This window comes from Habropoda laboriosa, unplaced genomic scaffold, assembly GCF_001263275.1.
Source record: "Habropoda laboriosa isolate 0110345459 unplaced genomic scaffold, ASM126327v1 scaffold801, whole genome shotgun sequence".
In the NCBI taxonomy this organism is placed as follows: domain Eukaryota; kingdom Metazoa; phylum Arthropoda; class Insecta; order Hymenoptera; family Apidae; genus Habropoda; species Habropoda laboriosa.
Genome location: NW_017101026.1, coordinates 795,572 through 810,339, shown reverse-complemented (window position 1 = coordinate 810,339; position 14,768 = coordinate 795,572). Strand labels below are relative to the sequence as shown.

General features: G+C 45.1%; 6 protein-coding genes across 7 annotated transcripts; 2 read left to right on the top strand and 4 right to left on the bottom strand.

Annotated features, from left to right (window-relative positions):
• Positions 1–245: 245 nt before the first annotated feature.
• LOC108577930 (dihydroorotate dehydrogenase (quinone)) lies at positions 246–1,672 on the bottom strand. Its single transcript, XM_017941161.1, has 2 exons — positions 1,136–1,672; positions 246–1,069 (listed from the first exon to the last, which is right to left on the bottom strand). The coding sequence occupies exons 1-2, from the start codon at positions 1,485–1,487 to the stop codon at positions 246–248; spliced, it is 1,176 nt and encodes a 391-aa protein (XP_017796650.1). The 5' UTR covers positions 1,488–1,672.
• Positions 1,673–2,740: 1,068 nt separating this feature from the next.
• LOC108577924 (odorant receptor 22c-like) lies at positions 2,741–4,543 on the bottom strand. The gene is made up of 4 exons (XM_017941154.1): positions 4,397–4,543; positions 3,998–4,324; positions 3,519–3,915; positions 2,741–3,081 (listed from the first exon to the last, which is right to left on the bottom strand). Exons 1-4 carry the CDS (start codon positions 4,541–4,543, stop codon positions 2,741–2,743), a joined length of 1,212 nt encoding a protein of 403 aa, XP_017796643.1.
• Positions 4,544–5,564: 1,021 nt separating this feature from the next.
• LOC108577912 lies at positions 5,565–9,587 on the top strand. 2 transcript variants are annotated; one of them, XM_017941140.1, is made up of 6 exons: positions 5,565–5,829; positions 7,851–8,054; positions 8,134–8,864; positions 8,930–9,131; positions 9,213–9,431; positions 9,507–9,587. In XM_017941140.1, the coding sequence occupies exons 2-6, from the start codon at positions 7,869–7,871 to the stop codon at positions 9,585–9,587; spliced, it is 1,419 nt and encodes a 472-aa protein (XP_017796629.1). In that variant the 5' UTR covers positions 5,565–5,829; positions 7,851–7,868. The 2 variants fall into 2 exon arrangements, with proteins under 2 accessions (XP_017796629.1, XP_017796630.1); XM_017941141.1 differs by lacking the exon at positions 5,565–5,829 and adding an exon at positions 7,631–7,654.
• Positions 9,588–10,169: 582 nt separating this feature from the next.
• Positions 10,170–11,406, bottom strand: LOC108577936 (ADP-ribosylation factor-like protein 3). Its single transcript, XM_017941166.1, has 5 exons — positions 11,361–11,406; positions 10,821–10,949; positions 10,623–10,754; positions 10,311–10,547; positions 10,170–10,241 (listed from the first exon to the last, which is right to left on the bottom strand). The coding sequence occupies exons 1-5, from the start codon at positions 11,361–11,363 to the stop codon at positions 10,200–10,202; spliced, it is 543 nt and encodes a 180-aa protein (XP_017796655.1). The 5' UTR covers positions 11,364–11,406; the 3' UTR covers positions 10,170–10,199.
• Positions 11,407–11,638: 232 nt separating this feature from the next.
• Positions 11,639–13,102, top strand: LOC108577915 (probable E3 ubiquitin-protein ligase HERC4). Its single transcript, XM_017941145.1, has 6 exons — positions 11,639–11,871; positions 11,954–12,144; positions 12,213–12,342; positions 12,425–12,551; positions 12,629–12,803; positions 12,884–13,102. The coding sequence occupies exons 1-6, from the start codon at positions 11,639–11,641 to the stop codon at positions 13,051–13,053; spliced, it is 1,026 nt and encodes a 341-aa protein (XP_017796634.1). The 3' UTR covers positions 13,054–13,102.
• LOC108577882 lies at positions 13,091–14,139 on the bottom strand. The gene is made up of 5 exons (XM_017941101.1): positions 14,016–14,139; positions 13,759–13,936; positions 13,591–13,686; positions 13,308–13,519; positions 13,091–13,230 (listed from the first exon to the last, which is right to left on the bottom strand). Exons 1-5 carry the CDS (start codon positions 14,137–14,139, stop codon positions 13,091–13,093), a joined length of 750 nt encoding a protein of 249 aa, XP_017796590.1.
• Positions 14,140–14,768: the final 629 nt, after the last annotated feature.

Sequence of the window (14,768 nt, the reverse complement as noted above, 5' to 3'; positions counted from 1 at the left end):
ACTTAAATAAACGTTAAGTAAAGAACGTCGGTCTTTGTCGAATTTTCAAATTAATCAAAAGGGTGACACATGTCGTAAAAGTATCGTTTTATTGTCGATACTACGTGTTCGAGGTACACATAACGATGAATCTCGTAACAACGAAATAACGTGTTTCATATAACGAAGTCATTGGCGTAAAATGTACATTTAATATACGCTCTAAGTTTAAAATTGTAAAATTAACTGGTAACTAGAAAAAATATTTATCGAACATTGGCATCCTTTCCAACCGCATCTCCGATAGACGTCAGGCCATCTTGTTTGAGCATATCGTCCAATTCTCGTTTAATCTTTCCTACTACAGGTGGTCCGCGGAACGTAAACGACGTGTAAACTTGTATCAAAGAAGCACCAGCTTTGATTTTATTATAAGCATCTGCTCCGGTAAATATACCACCAACGCCGATAATGGGAATAGTGCCCTTCGTTAGTTTATACATATCTGAGATCATTGTGGTCGACATGTCCGCGAGAGGAGCTCCGCTAAGTCCTCCACTTTCCTCTTTAAGAGGACTCGATAAATTATTACGAGTAACCGTAGTATTACATAATATTAGGCCATCTACTTTGGATTTCTGCTCGAGTATCACATCTGCAATGTCTTTCTTCTCAGAGTCTGACAAATCTGGCGCTAGCTTCAGCAATAACGGTTGTCTGCTATGTACAAGTTGCCTGACTTTGTTCACTTTTGTCAGTAATTGTTCTAAATCTTTTTTGTTCTGGAGCATTCTTAATCCAGGAGTATTGGGACTAGATATGTTAATCACAAAATAATCTGCTACATCTGAGAACTTCTTAATGCCATCTACATAGTCTTGTGCAGCATCTTCGGACGTTTTATTTTTACCCAAGTTGATTCCTACAATACCATTGAAGTTCTGGTCATCCCTGAGTCTCCTTAAACGTTCCCACACACTGTTGTGCCCTTCGCTGTTAAAGCCGTATCGATTAACCACTGCATTGTCTTCTAGTAATCTAAACACCCTTGGTTTTGGGTTGCCTGGTTGAGGTTTTGGTGTAACCGATCCTGCAATTAAAGAAGCAACGTAACATCTATCTAATTCAGAATCATAAATCACTCAAACGTGCTTACCTATTTCTACAAAGCTAAAACCTATTTTGTGCAAGCCCTCTACAGCTTCACCTTGTTTATCAAAGCCAGCTGCCATTCCTACTGGATTCTTAAATTGCATACCCCAAACGTTAACTGCAAGGGAAGGTGGGTCCTCTGTATTTTGCTTAGGCAGAAGACCCCATTTTAAAATCTTCACAGCGCTATTGTGAGCAAATTCTGGATCCAGAAATTGTGCCAGAGGTACAACAAATTTATTATAGAAGTTTTCATTGCTCTGATAAATACAAACGCCACCGTACAACAAAGTAGCGGTGCTGGTCACTTTCAAGAGTGACTTTAATTTCTGTTTGCCGGTCAATCGTTGTGCCATCTTAAGTTATAATTATTTTTTACCATTAAGTATACCGTTTGGTCGAACGAGAACATTGAAATTTCCCTTTAAGGTTAAGTTTGTTCGTTCAATTAACGAACGCGATTAATTCATTGCGAAACGATATCCTAACATATTCTTGTTTAAAGTTATCCCAATATCGCGACTCTGAACATTTAAACCACATGTTATATTATTTAAATAACGTTATTTCAGTGATATTTTTCAAATGTTTTTTACGCGCAATTAGATTACGGCATGCTGCTCGCGCTTGAGTACCATCTGTAGGTCGTTTCGCGAACTACGTGCACAAAATAGTCCACTGAGACGATCTATCGCGCAGTTTCGACGTAACATTTCAAGTATTCGAAATGATAAAACATGATTCACTACTTTATAGTGGTTCCGCTTAATATAGATTTCCTACACATCCTACACAACTGTTTAACAAGTATACCTTTATACTTTTATTACCAGTCATACTTTTTGTAATACTCGTACACGTTTCGGTGTTAACGATAAAAAATGTTCCTAGCTTCCAACGAGATATTACGCTTTCTCGATCATTTAAACGATATATTTCTTTATATTTTTTAGCAGATTGCTCGACGTACAGAAAATCCTTCCATTCGACGCATCAAATAATCACTCACGTATAACACGTTGCAGTGTTAAAAAAGCCAGGTTCACAGGGGCTTTCGCGTAATCGAATTGTTCGCAGAATGATCAGGGGGATCGTGAAACGATCATTCTCCGTAATAGAGAATACCGTTTCGCTTTTTTCTCGTTTGCAGGAATACGCTGCATTTTCCAATTCATGATTTATTCCACCATAAACGCGTAACTACCTATCGTTGACCATGCCAGCTGCACGTTACCAAGAGAATTCGTAACGCACTATTTTCTGTCCTCTTATCGAGGGGACGCGTTTTGAACGGAGTAGAGTACGTTTCTCCAAGGATACTCAAGTTTTATCGAGAGTCACGATATGCGGGAAAAAAGCGTGCAAGAACTGGAACGTCCAGTTCTTGAGACCGATTACTTTCAACGTAAACAAAGGGTGCAACTTTGACCATAAGTTTTACACTCTCTAACACTCGAACGTGTATTATCCTCGAGTAAAAAGTTGGACGAAAGGATAAATACGTGGAATATCGAATGGAAAAGAAAAACGAAGATATATGTGAATTCGATGTAAATTGTAATTATAGGAAAGAAGAGTGAAATTGATCATTTCTCGATAGGTCCAATTCTCATGCGTCCATCATTACCTTCATTACAGACAGATACGAGCCAGAAGCTTTCAGTATCTCCTTGAAAGTGAAAAGATTCATCGGGACGAATTTTCCGGCTGTTATACGATAAGGCGAATTTCCTCGATGGATGATCAAAAGGAGATCTCTGGCTGCGTGCCCGTGGCAACGGTACCAAAGAGAGTCATAGGCGGCTTGTGCAATTTCTTCGGTTCGCGACTCGAGTGTGTTGCCCGCGTAGGCGTAAAGGTACAGCTGAATCAGCAAAGTCACCATCAGAACGAAGCTCCTCAATGCTGCAACGTTGTCCTTCGTGCTCAGAGCGACCAGGAAGACGAAACCTGTCTCCGGAGGATAATGCACGAAGCGTGTGGGTAATGTTCCAATTATTATTCATATTTCAATTGTGTTACTTTAACGACGGAGAATTAGCAAAGTAGAGTAATAAGGCCAGCTGACGTTTTACAAGAACTCGTAACAAAGATAATTCTTGCGACGAATACATTTCCTTTTTCGCAAAAGCTTGTACTTTAAAAAGCTACCAATTTGTTTGAAAAAAGGAAACAGTACGTGTTACCTCGAAGTGGTAATTAAAAATGCATATTCTTATCGATCAACGTCTAGGTTGCACACACGAAGCGCGAAGGAAACCAAAGGAAAGAGGAACGGGGGCCGAATGCTATCGCTCCGATAAGAATAATTTGTCGTCTATTGTGATACAAGCTTGTCGGACGCTTAAACGTAGCATAGGTACTTACTTTTCCGAACAACGACTCACCTTCTACGCAAATTAGCAACGCACTCATCATGAGTTGCACCAGAATAATCATACTGAAGCTCTGCTCGAGATCGTTGGTCAACACCGCCAGTTTGCAGTGTCGTTTCACGAGAACGCCGATTCGCTTCCGACAAGCGATCGCCTCGAACTCGATCTCCGCCAGATTCATCTTCAGAATTTCAAACTGACCGCACAGATGCATCGTCAGGCTGAAGAAGAGGCCGTCGTTGCCGCAGTGAGCCACGGCGTTGAAGAAAATGTGCATCCCTTGCAGCAGTAACACGCAGACGTGATGCTGCAACGGTAAAGGGCCGAACACGCAGTGCGTGGCCAAGAAATAATTCAATCTCGCTGTATCGTTCGTGTTCACCGTTGAATTCGCCCAACTGTGGAGCTTCTAAACGAAAGAAAGCGCAAGTGGTAAGCGATAAATTGGCGATCGGTCACTTTCAGAGATGAAACGACCAATCGTGTCCGACCTGGAAGGGTAGAAGGTGCAAAGGCAGGGCTTTGAGAACGAAAGACAGTCCAGAGGCGTATCCAAGGTAGAGTATCGTCAACGAAACGATTCTTCCTTTGTTGAAGTACTCCGTCATGATGCGTTCGTGGCGGGAATGATCGACGTTCGTCCAGTCTTTGACGATCGAATCGACGAGAGCGTAAGTGTGTTTCGATTTCATCCGTAAAACGAGCAGCTTGGACAGACTGATCACCGACGACAGATCCATGACGAACGCGTCCATCGTGTCGTCGAGGTCCAGACAATGACGATAGACTTCGAGAGACAGGCTGTAGATAGTACTGATCTAATTACGGGAAAGACTCGCGCTGGGAAGATCTCGAACGTAGCAGCCTTCGAAACACGCTTCTGAACTCACATGCGTCAAGATGGCGAACGTCCATCGACCGATGGACGCGAAATTGTTAACGCTGCTCGGCCAAATCCCGATTATTCTCAACACCGTTTCCTGCACGAGGAACTCGCGAGCGATCTTCTCGCCCGAATTCTCCTCCGTTGACTTCATTTCTCCGAGCTATAAATGAAAACACTAGAGATCAGTTGGAAGTATGATTTCCAGCGGTGCGTGCAACCGAGTCGATCCTCGCGGCGCCTACTTACGTGGGGCGCACGGGTCCGTCTCCGCGCGCCTTTGATCTTTTATTCACGTGAACATGTGGCATGCTTCAGAGGCTCCCGATAAGCCTGTATTTTCGTATAAATAAAAGTACAAGGATGCCTACGAAAAGAAGAGCGATTGCACCTGTCGTCGGCAGGTTTTTCGTACGCGCCCGCCACGGGCTATCAAGTATTAACGAAATCGCGGACGAGATTACAGACACGTTCCCGTATCCTTCGTCGGAGAATGGTGAAATTTTCATAGGCTTGGAAATCTGGATCAGATTGATCTGGAAATTGAATAGGGGAAAGGTATCGAAATTGATAGGACGTTTATGGTCGTTCCACGGTGCGAATCGTTGGAAATTCCGTCGTTCTAAATAACAAGTCCGATCTGGTAACGGTGTTTCTCGTCTTACGAGCGTGTGCCAAGCTAAACGCCGCTGGATTTTTTCACGTGGCCGGTGCCCGAGAAAAAGCGCGTACACCTGTTCCAACGATCCAAGAGGGTTACCTAAACGCGGTCGTAGCTCGAATCCTGGCAGCTGGCCACAATTTCGAACCGGTTCGACGATCCTTCGTCCACCGGAGCCGGATAGGCGACCTTGCCGCCTCGAATTAAACGGGATACCGTGTTGACCACGCGTGCTTTCCCAATTCTACCTAGGGTCAACGACTGCCTTCGGGGGACCTACCGAAAGTGGCGATCGGAACAGCGCCCGGTTTCGGCCTCTCTTCTCTCTTCCAATCGTGATTTCCTCTATGACGCATACACCAGAGGAATGTCGATCCTTTGGGACTTTGGAATCTCCGTCTGTGCGAGAGGACTCTGTTTCACCTTGTTCTTGGGAGCTTTTAAAAATGACGTGTTACAAAGAGGATTACGGTACCGCGAGGTGCAAAGTAGAGGCTGCGGTAGCGAAGATTCATGCAAATCCGCAGTTCCATTGAACGCGAAGGAGAAAATATTCGAGGATACATGGAGGATCCGACGAGGTGCACGGTGTTACAAGCTCGCAGCTGGGTATACCTGGCTGCTCAGGTAGGTAAGTACCGTTCGTCGAGCTACCTTCGACGGCAGTCACGCCACAACCTTCGTCGCGTCAGGTGCGCACGGCTCTCCGGGACAAACGGGACTCTCCATCGCCGGCCACCACCGTCAACGTTCTTCCTTTCTTCATTGCTGGTCTCCAGGTAAATCCTCCGTACTCTCGGCTGTTTTTTGCTTTTCTTTCGAATGCGGGAAGGACGGGAATTGCAGGTGTAGGGTGTCGGATGTTTAACGATTTCCAAGTTTAAACTACGCCGTTGACAGAAGCCGAAGGGTTACAATTTCGTTTGGACGCGAGTTAGGCTTACTCGATGCGTATCGAGTAGCGGTGTGCCAAGCTTCAACGATCTTCTCTACAGAAGCACAATCGAACACGCTCTAGTTGATTGCAACTACCGTTGTACAAGTAGTACGAATTTTCGCAACTCGATCGTACCTGCTTTTCCACGGCTAGTCCAAGCCACTTCGTTATCCGTAACGATAACTTGCGAGCGTTAACGCGCCGGGTCAATTAAACGAATATTCAAGCACGCCCGGTACGGCGGAGAATAAAAAATTATTCGGCAAATATATTTAAGCGACGCGCGAAAATTCCAGCCGCAATTATTTCTCTGTAAGCCAACCGTTATCTCTGCCGATGAAACAAACTAATTACGACGATAGCAGAAATTTACGTAACAATAATAAACGTTTTACGAAACAAAATGTACACGTACGTGTTCCCATTCGGTTTGACCAATTTCCACGTTCGAAGGCGTGAAACGGCAGGGGCGTTTAAACGAATCACACGGGATGGCAAATTGCGTTCAACCGGTGTGGAGAGCTACTTTAACCGTGTCTAACGAGCTCCTTTAATTACGCAGCAAAACGCCGGTTACACGTAGACCCGCGAATCTCCGAATGGCCTAATAAGTGTTGATTCTGTTGGCAGGTTTTTTTTATGGGCCGCGGTTATCTCGATAGAGTCATCTCTATTGGGGCAAATCATTAATAATACCGCGAATTGTACCGTTATCCCGTTGACTCGTCCTCTCTCTCTCTCTCTCTCTCTCTCTCTCTCGGCGCGTTTAACCGAGCAAAGAAGATCTCTCGAGGGGGAAAAAAAAGAAGGAACAGAAAGGATGTTGGTCCGATCGCGGTTCCAGAAAACGGTGTCGACGTCCTGGTGACCTTGGAACCGAGAGTTCTACTCGCTTTCCCTCTCGTCCACGTGAGAACGAGAACTGCATCCTGCACTTTCCGCGTTTACGCGGCAAATCCACGGATAAGCTCTCGCCGAGGTAATTGTGGGGGAACACTCTCGAGGACGATTTCTCCGTGTGTTACACTTTTTAATCTCTCCTCCTTTGTCGCTGTTCCACTCCCCGGGCCTCTGGCAAGTTTGGCGCGTCGGAGGAACGATGACTAACAGTCTGTACCGTTAGCCCGAATCGTTCCTCCAACTGGAGAATGTCAATTTCATGCGGTTTACGGTACTGAAATTGCGCGTTAGAATACGCTGCTCCGATTCTTCGCTTCTTGTCATTCACGACGACACCCTCCGGGTGTATAGCTCCTTCTTCGATAGCCATTCATCTCAAGGATGCTGTATGGCAGATTTCAAGGACGAGGATCGCGAACCTCGGGAACTTATTATTCTCTGCGTTTCACTACAACGCTTCTTAGCTGTGGTCGTTGATCTCTCAAATTGATCGCGAGGTTTTCTCAACTTTTTTCCCATCGATGACCGAAAGTGTTCCGTTATTTTCAGCGAAATTGCCGAATCGGTGGAAAAATCGTGGTCGGTGAGGAATAGGACGTGGACAGGGAACGTTTAACTGTAAGATAGCACTCCGCGTGCAACGGTATTCGAGTGACCACGAGCCGAAACGTTTCCGGTGTATCACTCACGCTTAAAATCCTACGGACGGCCTGGAGAGAGGCGCGCCATCCAAAAATAACTCGACCACGATCGAGATCCGGTTGAAGGTAAACGACTCTCTTCCCCTCTGCTCTCCCAGCGAGGATACGCCTGGATTAAGTACTCCTCTGCGACGAATCTCTCTCTCGTCGTGTCAATTTTCGGCCGATTTCTACTCGTCTCGCTGTTCAACACACAATTTAAGCTAAACTGAGCTAAGCTTCCCTGATAAATTGCAATAATGAAACGTTACTGTTACAACAGGAGGAGTAGAAGGCGAATATGTGGCTGCCAAAGATCTGTACCCTGTTGATCTTATTGGCCTCGACGAGATGCGAGAAAGAGGACGACGAAGACGCTTCGACGGTGTTCATCGAAGCGGCGAAAACCTTTTTCTCGAACAAAGACAACCTCAACGGACTCCAGGGCTTGGCCAAAGCTTTTCTCCAGTCTGATAGCAGAGGAGAGGTAAAACAAAGCTCGTCCTGAACCGTAGGGAGGTTTACGAATTAAAGGCTGTATTAACGTTTCCTCGTTATTTTACCAGAGCGGCGATATGTTCAGTTCAACGTCTAATTTAGACAGCGTCGGCCAGATTGTCTCAGGAATCGGGAGCTTATTCTCTAACGGGCAGAATAATCAAGGGATCGACTTCTCGATGCTCGGATCTGTCCTCGACGGCGTAATGAACTCGAAGAAAAACAGCAAAAGAACGAGCAGGAGTGTCGAAACGAAGCAACGGCCTAGCATCGATCTCGAAGGGATCTTGAACGTGGGAAGCATGTTCATGAGTCAAAGCGGAAACTCCGACTTGGTGATGGGCCTGTTGCCGATGTTACTGTCAAAATTAGGCGGAGAGAGCAACGAGATGGACGATACGCCCGATAAAATGCACGACCACTCGGGACACTCTTGGTACATGCCGCCAATTCTTGAAAATTTGCACGTGATGTGGGATCACTTCAGTAATTCAGAGCTGGGCCAGACGCTGTGGAGAAAGAGCGGTCTGGCAGACTTCGTCGGGCAAATGTCCGACCCCGAGGGACGTATTCGCTACGAGAAACTGCTGGACAGTTTCGAGAAGCCTGCTGTACGTCGTGCGTGGATCAGATCGTTGACCAATTACATCGGAGAATGGATCTCTCACGTCTCCGATCCACAGATCCAGCAACGTTACCTAAACACCGTTCAATTCGTCGGAAACAGCTTCCTCAAGTCGCAAGGTTTCCCTAAAGCGGCAATGTTCGACTCGATGAGACCTGTGGAAAGTCTCTCCAGGTACTGAACTGTCGGAAGTTCCACGTTCCAGCGAAAATAACGCATTGTATTCGGTTCTGTTGCAGATTAGTGAACGCAATGGGAAAGAGGCATTTGGGGATGAAAATGGACAGTTCGCAGTACATCAAGCCGGCGGTGTCATACGTGAAAGAATTAATCGCGCTGGCGTCAGAGAAAGGATTTATCATGTCTCGAGTGAACGCCAGGGAAATCAGTAACAGGCTCAGCGACATGATCAACAACGACATCGTTAATCCTATATTGAAGGTAAGAAATCGCAGAGAGCTGGAATTATACGTATGTATGTGGGATCGAGGATCGTTTGTCAAGTCGAAGGTGAATTTACAGTCTTTTCGAGCGTACAAATGGGCAATCAAGAGGCCAGAATGCGCGAGTCAGGTTCTGTGTACGATAAACGAGAAGAACGAGCAAGATAAGGATCAGCCGCTTCTGCGAAGTGGTTTACTGAAAATTACTAGCTTCCCCGCCGCTTGGGCCGTCAGCAATTCGTTAGGAAGCAATTTCTGGACTGTTTACGGGGCCATCATGGAGCACGACGGATGTATCGTAAGTGAATCATTCGTAAGAGACTATGTATGGTACGAAATGTGTAACAGGCAGATCGTTTTCTGAATGTTTCAGCTAAAATATCCAGCCGACTGCACAGACTTTCACGAAGAGGAGGTTCGAATCACGACGGAGAACGTTCACAGTGAACTTTGATTCCGAATCGAGCGTGCCCTGTGAGAGACATTCGCGATTTTTAACAGTGAATTACTGCGAACACGTTGTTCTATTTATAATTGATAAGATATTTACTTTACGCGTACAAGAGAAAGGAAATTCACGGTAGAAATCGAAGGAACAAAGGGATGTCGCATCGAAGAACCCTTTGTTTCTTTACGTGTACATAAAAAAAGAGGAAGGGAATAGAGTGGTGAAGAATTTCACGAATAATCTTTTATTTATCTCGAATCTCACATCTCGAATTATCTTTTACCTCGAGCAACACTTTTAGCAATATTTTTCGTCGCGGTGGTGTACGGCGGTCGAAAAGCATCAGTCGCGATTATTTCTATCTTTCGTTTCGTTACTTTCTCTTCTTCTTCTTCTTCTGAAGGGAGATCTATGAAAATTCTATTCGATAAGAGCACGTAGTACGGATAACGGACACATTCTTCGAGACATTGCAATTCAGAGGCCGTCGAAATGACGGAAGTTGAACGATTCGCGCGTTCTTTGTAACAGCTTCTGTAAATATTAAGTAAAAGCCAAATAAAACGTATGTTGGATGTACAAGAGAAACTGTTCCATTGTTTCACGGTTCTCGTCCCGTTACTTCCTCTTGATGTTGTTGCATGCCCACTCAAGGCCCTCCTGTCGAATCGACATCTCGTTAGAACCTTAATTCGTATAAACGTGTTATTTTCTCAGTTATCGACGTACCTTCACGCCTTTTCCCTCCGTCGCTATGCACGATTGTATCTGCCAATCGCGATCCTTGATATTGTGCAATCCAAGACCTTCTGCTATTTCGGCCGCGGTTACCGCTTGTCCAAGATCTTGCTTATTTGCATACACCAATAGTGGAACACCTCTTAGCTTCTCCTCCAGCAAAAGTTCCGACAATTCTTGACCCGTTTCCTCTAGTCTTTTTATATCGGCGCTGTCCACCACGTAGATCTTCGTAAAAAGATATGTTGCTCCGGCACTTTCGCTAGGATTTGAATGATGCTTAAACGGCGAGAAATTACTTACCAGAACGTCCGTGTTTTCGAAATAGTTTCGCCAATACGGGCGAATTTTTCGCGCACCTCCAATGTCCCAAACGTTCAACTTGAAACCTTCGCTTTGGACGCTTTTTATATTGAAGCCTTGCGTCGGCGTCACCTTCGATAAACGATCGATTATTCGAACGAACGCCTGGAATATTCAATCGCCTTGTAATTCAATTACCTGTGTAATATCCTCGCTGGCTAAAGATTTCAAAATAGTCGTCTTTCCAGCGTTGTCTAACCCCAGAAGAAGCAACCGTAATTCTTTGTCCGGGTTCGAACGCAGTTTTCTCAAAATCGACAACAGTCCCTGTTGTAGAATGAAAAAATTAAACGGGGATAACGCGTACGCTGCGTCTCGTGCAAACTTTCCAATTCAAATTTCGCGGTAACAATGCTGGCGTGGCAGACGAAATCTGCCTTACGCTCGCAGCAGCTTTATACACGGAAGAAACGTGTGCAGTTGTCATCGAAAATTGTACAATTTTTCATTAACGCATGTTTGTCTTTGGGACTGAAGTAGAAAATAAGCAAGGAACGTGTCGAACGGTGCTTCTTTATTCGATAAAATGCGTGGTGGTAAAGTCGGAAACTCTAAAGGTGCAGTTTTGTTAGGTTATGTTCTACGTGCTCGAAAGAACGTGTTTCGAACTCTAGGGAGAAAGTGCATAGTACGGTGCAGTGTTTATCAATTTAGTATTAATTTCCTTTGATTCTTTACCATATTTCGTTCTTTTATTCGTAAAAAACTGCAACAGAAACGTGGTAAATCGACCACGTCACGTCAGTCGTGTGGTTATCGTCGTACGAGTTGGTTCTGTTGTTTCTTTCGTATCTAAGGAAACTGCCCGCACCTTCTGGCCAATAAACTCTCGCCGTATTTACATACGTGCAAGCATAAACCCGCAGGTGCAGAATTTTTCAACCGAAAACATTCGATAAGAAAGAAACTTGCGCAAAATTGACGTATAAGAAAGTTTATTTCATCCTTTCAGAGACATGTCGTTTTATTACGCCGGTTTTAACACCAATGCACTCTTCTCCAAAGACGGAAATATCATTCTTGCCGTAGATTCGTTCACCACAGTACCATTTCCTGGAATTACAGACTTTCAAATCGGTTGGAGTTATTTTCTCGTTTGGAAAGAGGATGGGTTGTATATTTCTAGAAAATCTGAGGAAGATAGTAAAGAGATTGAACTAGTACAAATACCAGACAAGTCGCTAAATAGGTAGTTGACGTAGATTCGGATAATTTAAGAAATTCACACACACACACACACACACGTATATCTAGATACATCATTTTTATAGTTGCAAGCAAGCTGCACCTGGCAGGGACAACGTAGTAATCCTATCCAAAGACAACGAACTCTGGCGATACAAAATTTACGAAAATTCTTGGAAGAAAGTTGACAATTTCATTTTTAACAGCAACGAATCGGAAAACGAGTATCCTGTTAAAATAGCGCAAGGAGGATGCACGGTGGTTCTCACTAATTTAGGTATACGTTAATTTGTTTAAACTTGACAAGGTTTACAGTTTGGTGTAGACGTTTAAAATATGATTTAGGTCGGGTGTTCAACGTTCCTACGTTGGTCGACATGCCGAAGAGGGTTCGATTCACAGATATCGCCTGTGGATTCGACCACACTGTCCTGTTGGCAGGAAACGGTGACATTTATTCAATGGGAATGGGAACGTACGTATACCAAGCTGGATCGTGCGTTATTTCAACTCGATACGATGAAAAAGTTGAGACGGGTTGATTTGTGTGAGAACAGGCGTGGTCAATTGGGGCACAACGATTTAGAAGACTGCGATAATCCGAGGCTGATCGAGGCGTTAGCGGGCATTAAAGTGGTCGAAATTTCGGCGGCGGGCTGGCACAGTGCCGTAGTCACCGATCAAGTAAAGTATTCTCTCGGCGGTAATAGAACAGATCGGATCGATAAGCTCGCTTTGCAACGGTCCTTTTTAAACCGCAGGGTGACCTGTATACATGGGGGTGGAATACCAAGGGAGAATTAGGCTTGCTCAGCCTAGAGAGCAAAGTATCGGCTGTGCCCACGTTGGTTCATTTCACAGACGAACGGGACGAGACCGTGGAAATTTTGGTGAAAAAGGTTCGATGCGGAAATACGTTCACCGTTTGTACAACTGGTCCGTTTCTTTCTTCAAGTAACCACGAACACTTTGGGAAACACGTCTTCTAATTTTAAATTTGCTCAATTTTGTTCAAGATGATGGAACACTTTGGGGTTGCGGATGCAATAAGTACGGGCAATTAGGACAGCCTCGAGAAAGGCTCGCAGCTACTTCGAAGTTCGTGAAACTGGACGTTCCTGTAAAACCCACGAGCATTCGAGATTTCAAGTGTCGCGAATGGGGCACTGTACTTGTAACGGACTGATATTGTAACTTTTTGCGAGAAGAAAATAAAGAAGACGTCAGTCGTTTGATTTTTCTAGAAGATCCGATGCCTCGTTCGCTTCCACCAGCGGCAGGATGAATCGACGCTTCTGCGTTAACGTTAGTTCGTCGTCTAGCGAAGGTGGAGGTGTTGCTGGTACTTGTAAACTTTTCCTCCCTGCAATATAAAAGTCGTGCAATATTCTTGCAATCTTTCGTGTAACGTTCTTATAGGAAAAAATTATTTCACCGCACCTTTAGCACTTTTCTCAGGCTTTTTCGACTTTTCCATCGCCTCGATCTTCCTCAGACTTCTCTGCAATCGCGCGTCGAAGGGCATCTCTCCGGGCCCGGCAAGTTTCACCGAACGCGGTGTCCGCAGAGTGAACGGCGAATCGCGAGTTTCCACTTGAATCGGCTGTACGAAAACTGCGCGAATAAGGTCGTAGCGTAACTCGTTCCCGTACCTGCACAACGAAAATTGTCGTTCCGCAGCGCCTCGATGGAATTTTCTTTCACGACGAAGTAATTAACTTACATATTGTAGGTAGAATCAATCACGATATCTAAGACGAGATATGGGTCAATGCTACTTGAAGTTTCGACGCTTTCTCGAGAGGAGGGTTCCTGTAAACTTCAAACGAACAGACAGCGATCCATTATAGAAGCACACTCTGTTAAATATTAGCGAAGATGCACGAGCTACCTTTTCATCGATCGATCCCCCGACGACAGCTGATCCTCCGCTTCTTCCTCTGCGTCGTGAAATTCCGACATCGTTTCTTCCCAATGCAATAACCTTTTCTTCTCACGTATCTTTTCGCACGCCGCGGTGAAAATGATCTTCATCTCTCTGAAAAATTCTTCGCGAGTATACCTCCTGTCTGTCGATTCGCGCAAATTTTAAGGAGGGAAATAAATATCGTACGCCTGTTTAGTTGGACGAGTTCTTTTCTCTTTTACCTCGAAGGAGTATCATTTCGCCGGACAGCCAACTGATGAGAACACCGACAGAATACTCGTCGAGGTCGTTTTTGTATCGCAGCGTTTGAAGCGCGAGGGTATCCAGGAACCAAAATGCCGGCATGTTGGTCGCGTAATCGGTAATTCCAAGTAGATCTGCCAGGAATCTGTGGATCGAAGAAAATATCGGATGTATCGTCAGGTTGGATCGTATTATTGTTTCCGACTGGTTTACGGAATTCTAACTGGACCAGTTCCCGAGGTTTGTCGGTTCGAACGGCGACCGGTGTGCCGAGCAAGCTCTTGAACGCGCCCGGCAGAGTCGGCAGAAACTTTTTGGCGAACTCACCGCAAACGCTGCTGGACCCATCGACCGACTCCGTCTCGGTTCGCTGTAATTTCGTAAGCAATCTGAATTTCGTGAATTCGCAACCGAGAGGAGGAAGTTTGACCGCGGGCAACGCGAATGCAAAAGCCCCCGTTGGAAGCGGCGACGTATCGACAAGCGTGAATGAAAAATTCAACCTCCTTCAATTGATCGTTTCCATTTCCTCCGGCTGAATTCACCTTCAACCCCGACATTTCGAGTCTTCCGAAGCGACAGCGCTGCAAAACTTGGAGAAAAAAATGTACGCTTCTGGGAACTGAGCGAGACGAAAAGGAGGTCTCCCGCTCTGGACGTCGGGAGAGAGCGGCAAAGAAGAAGAAACGAAAAAAAAACAGAAGAAAAGTGAGAAAGAATGAAAACAGTAG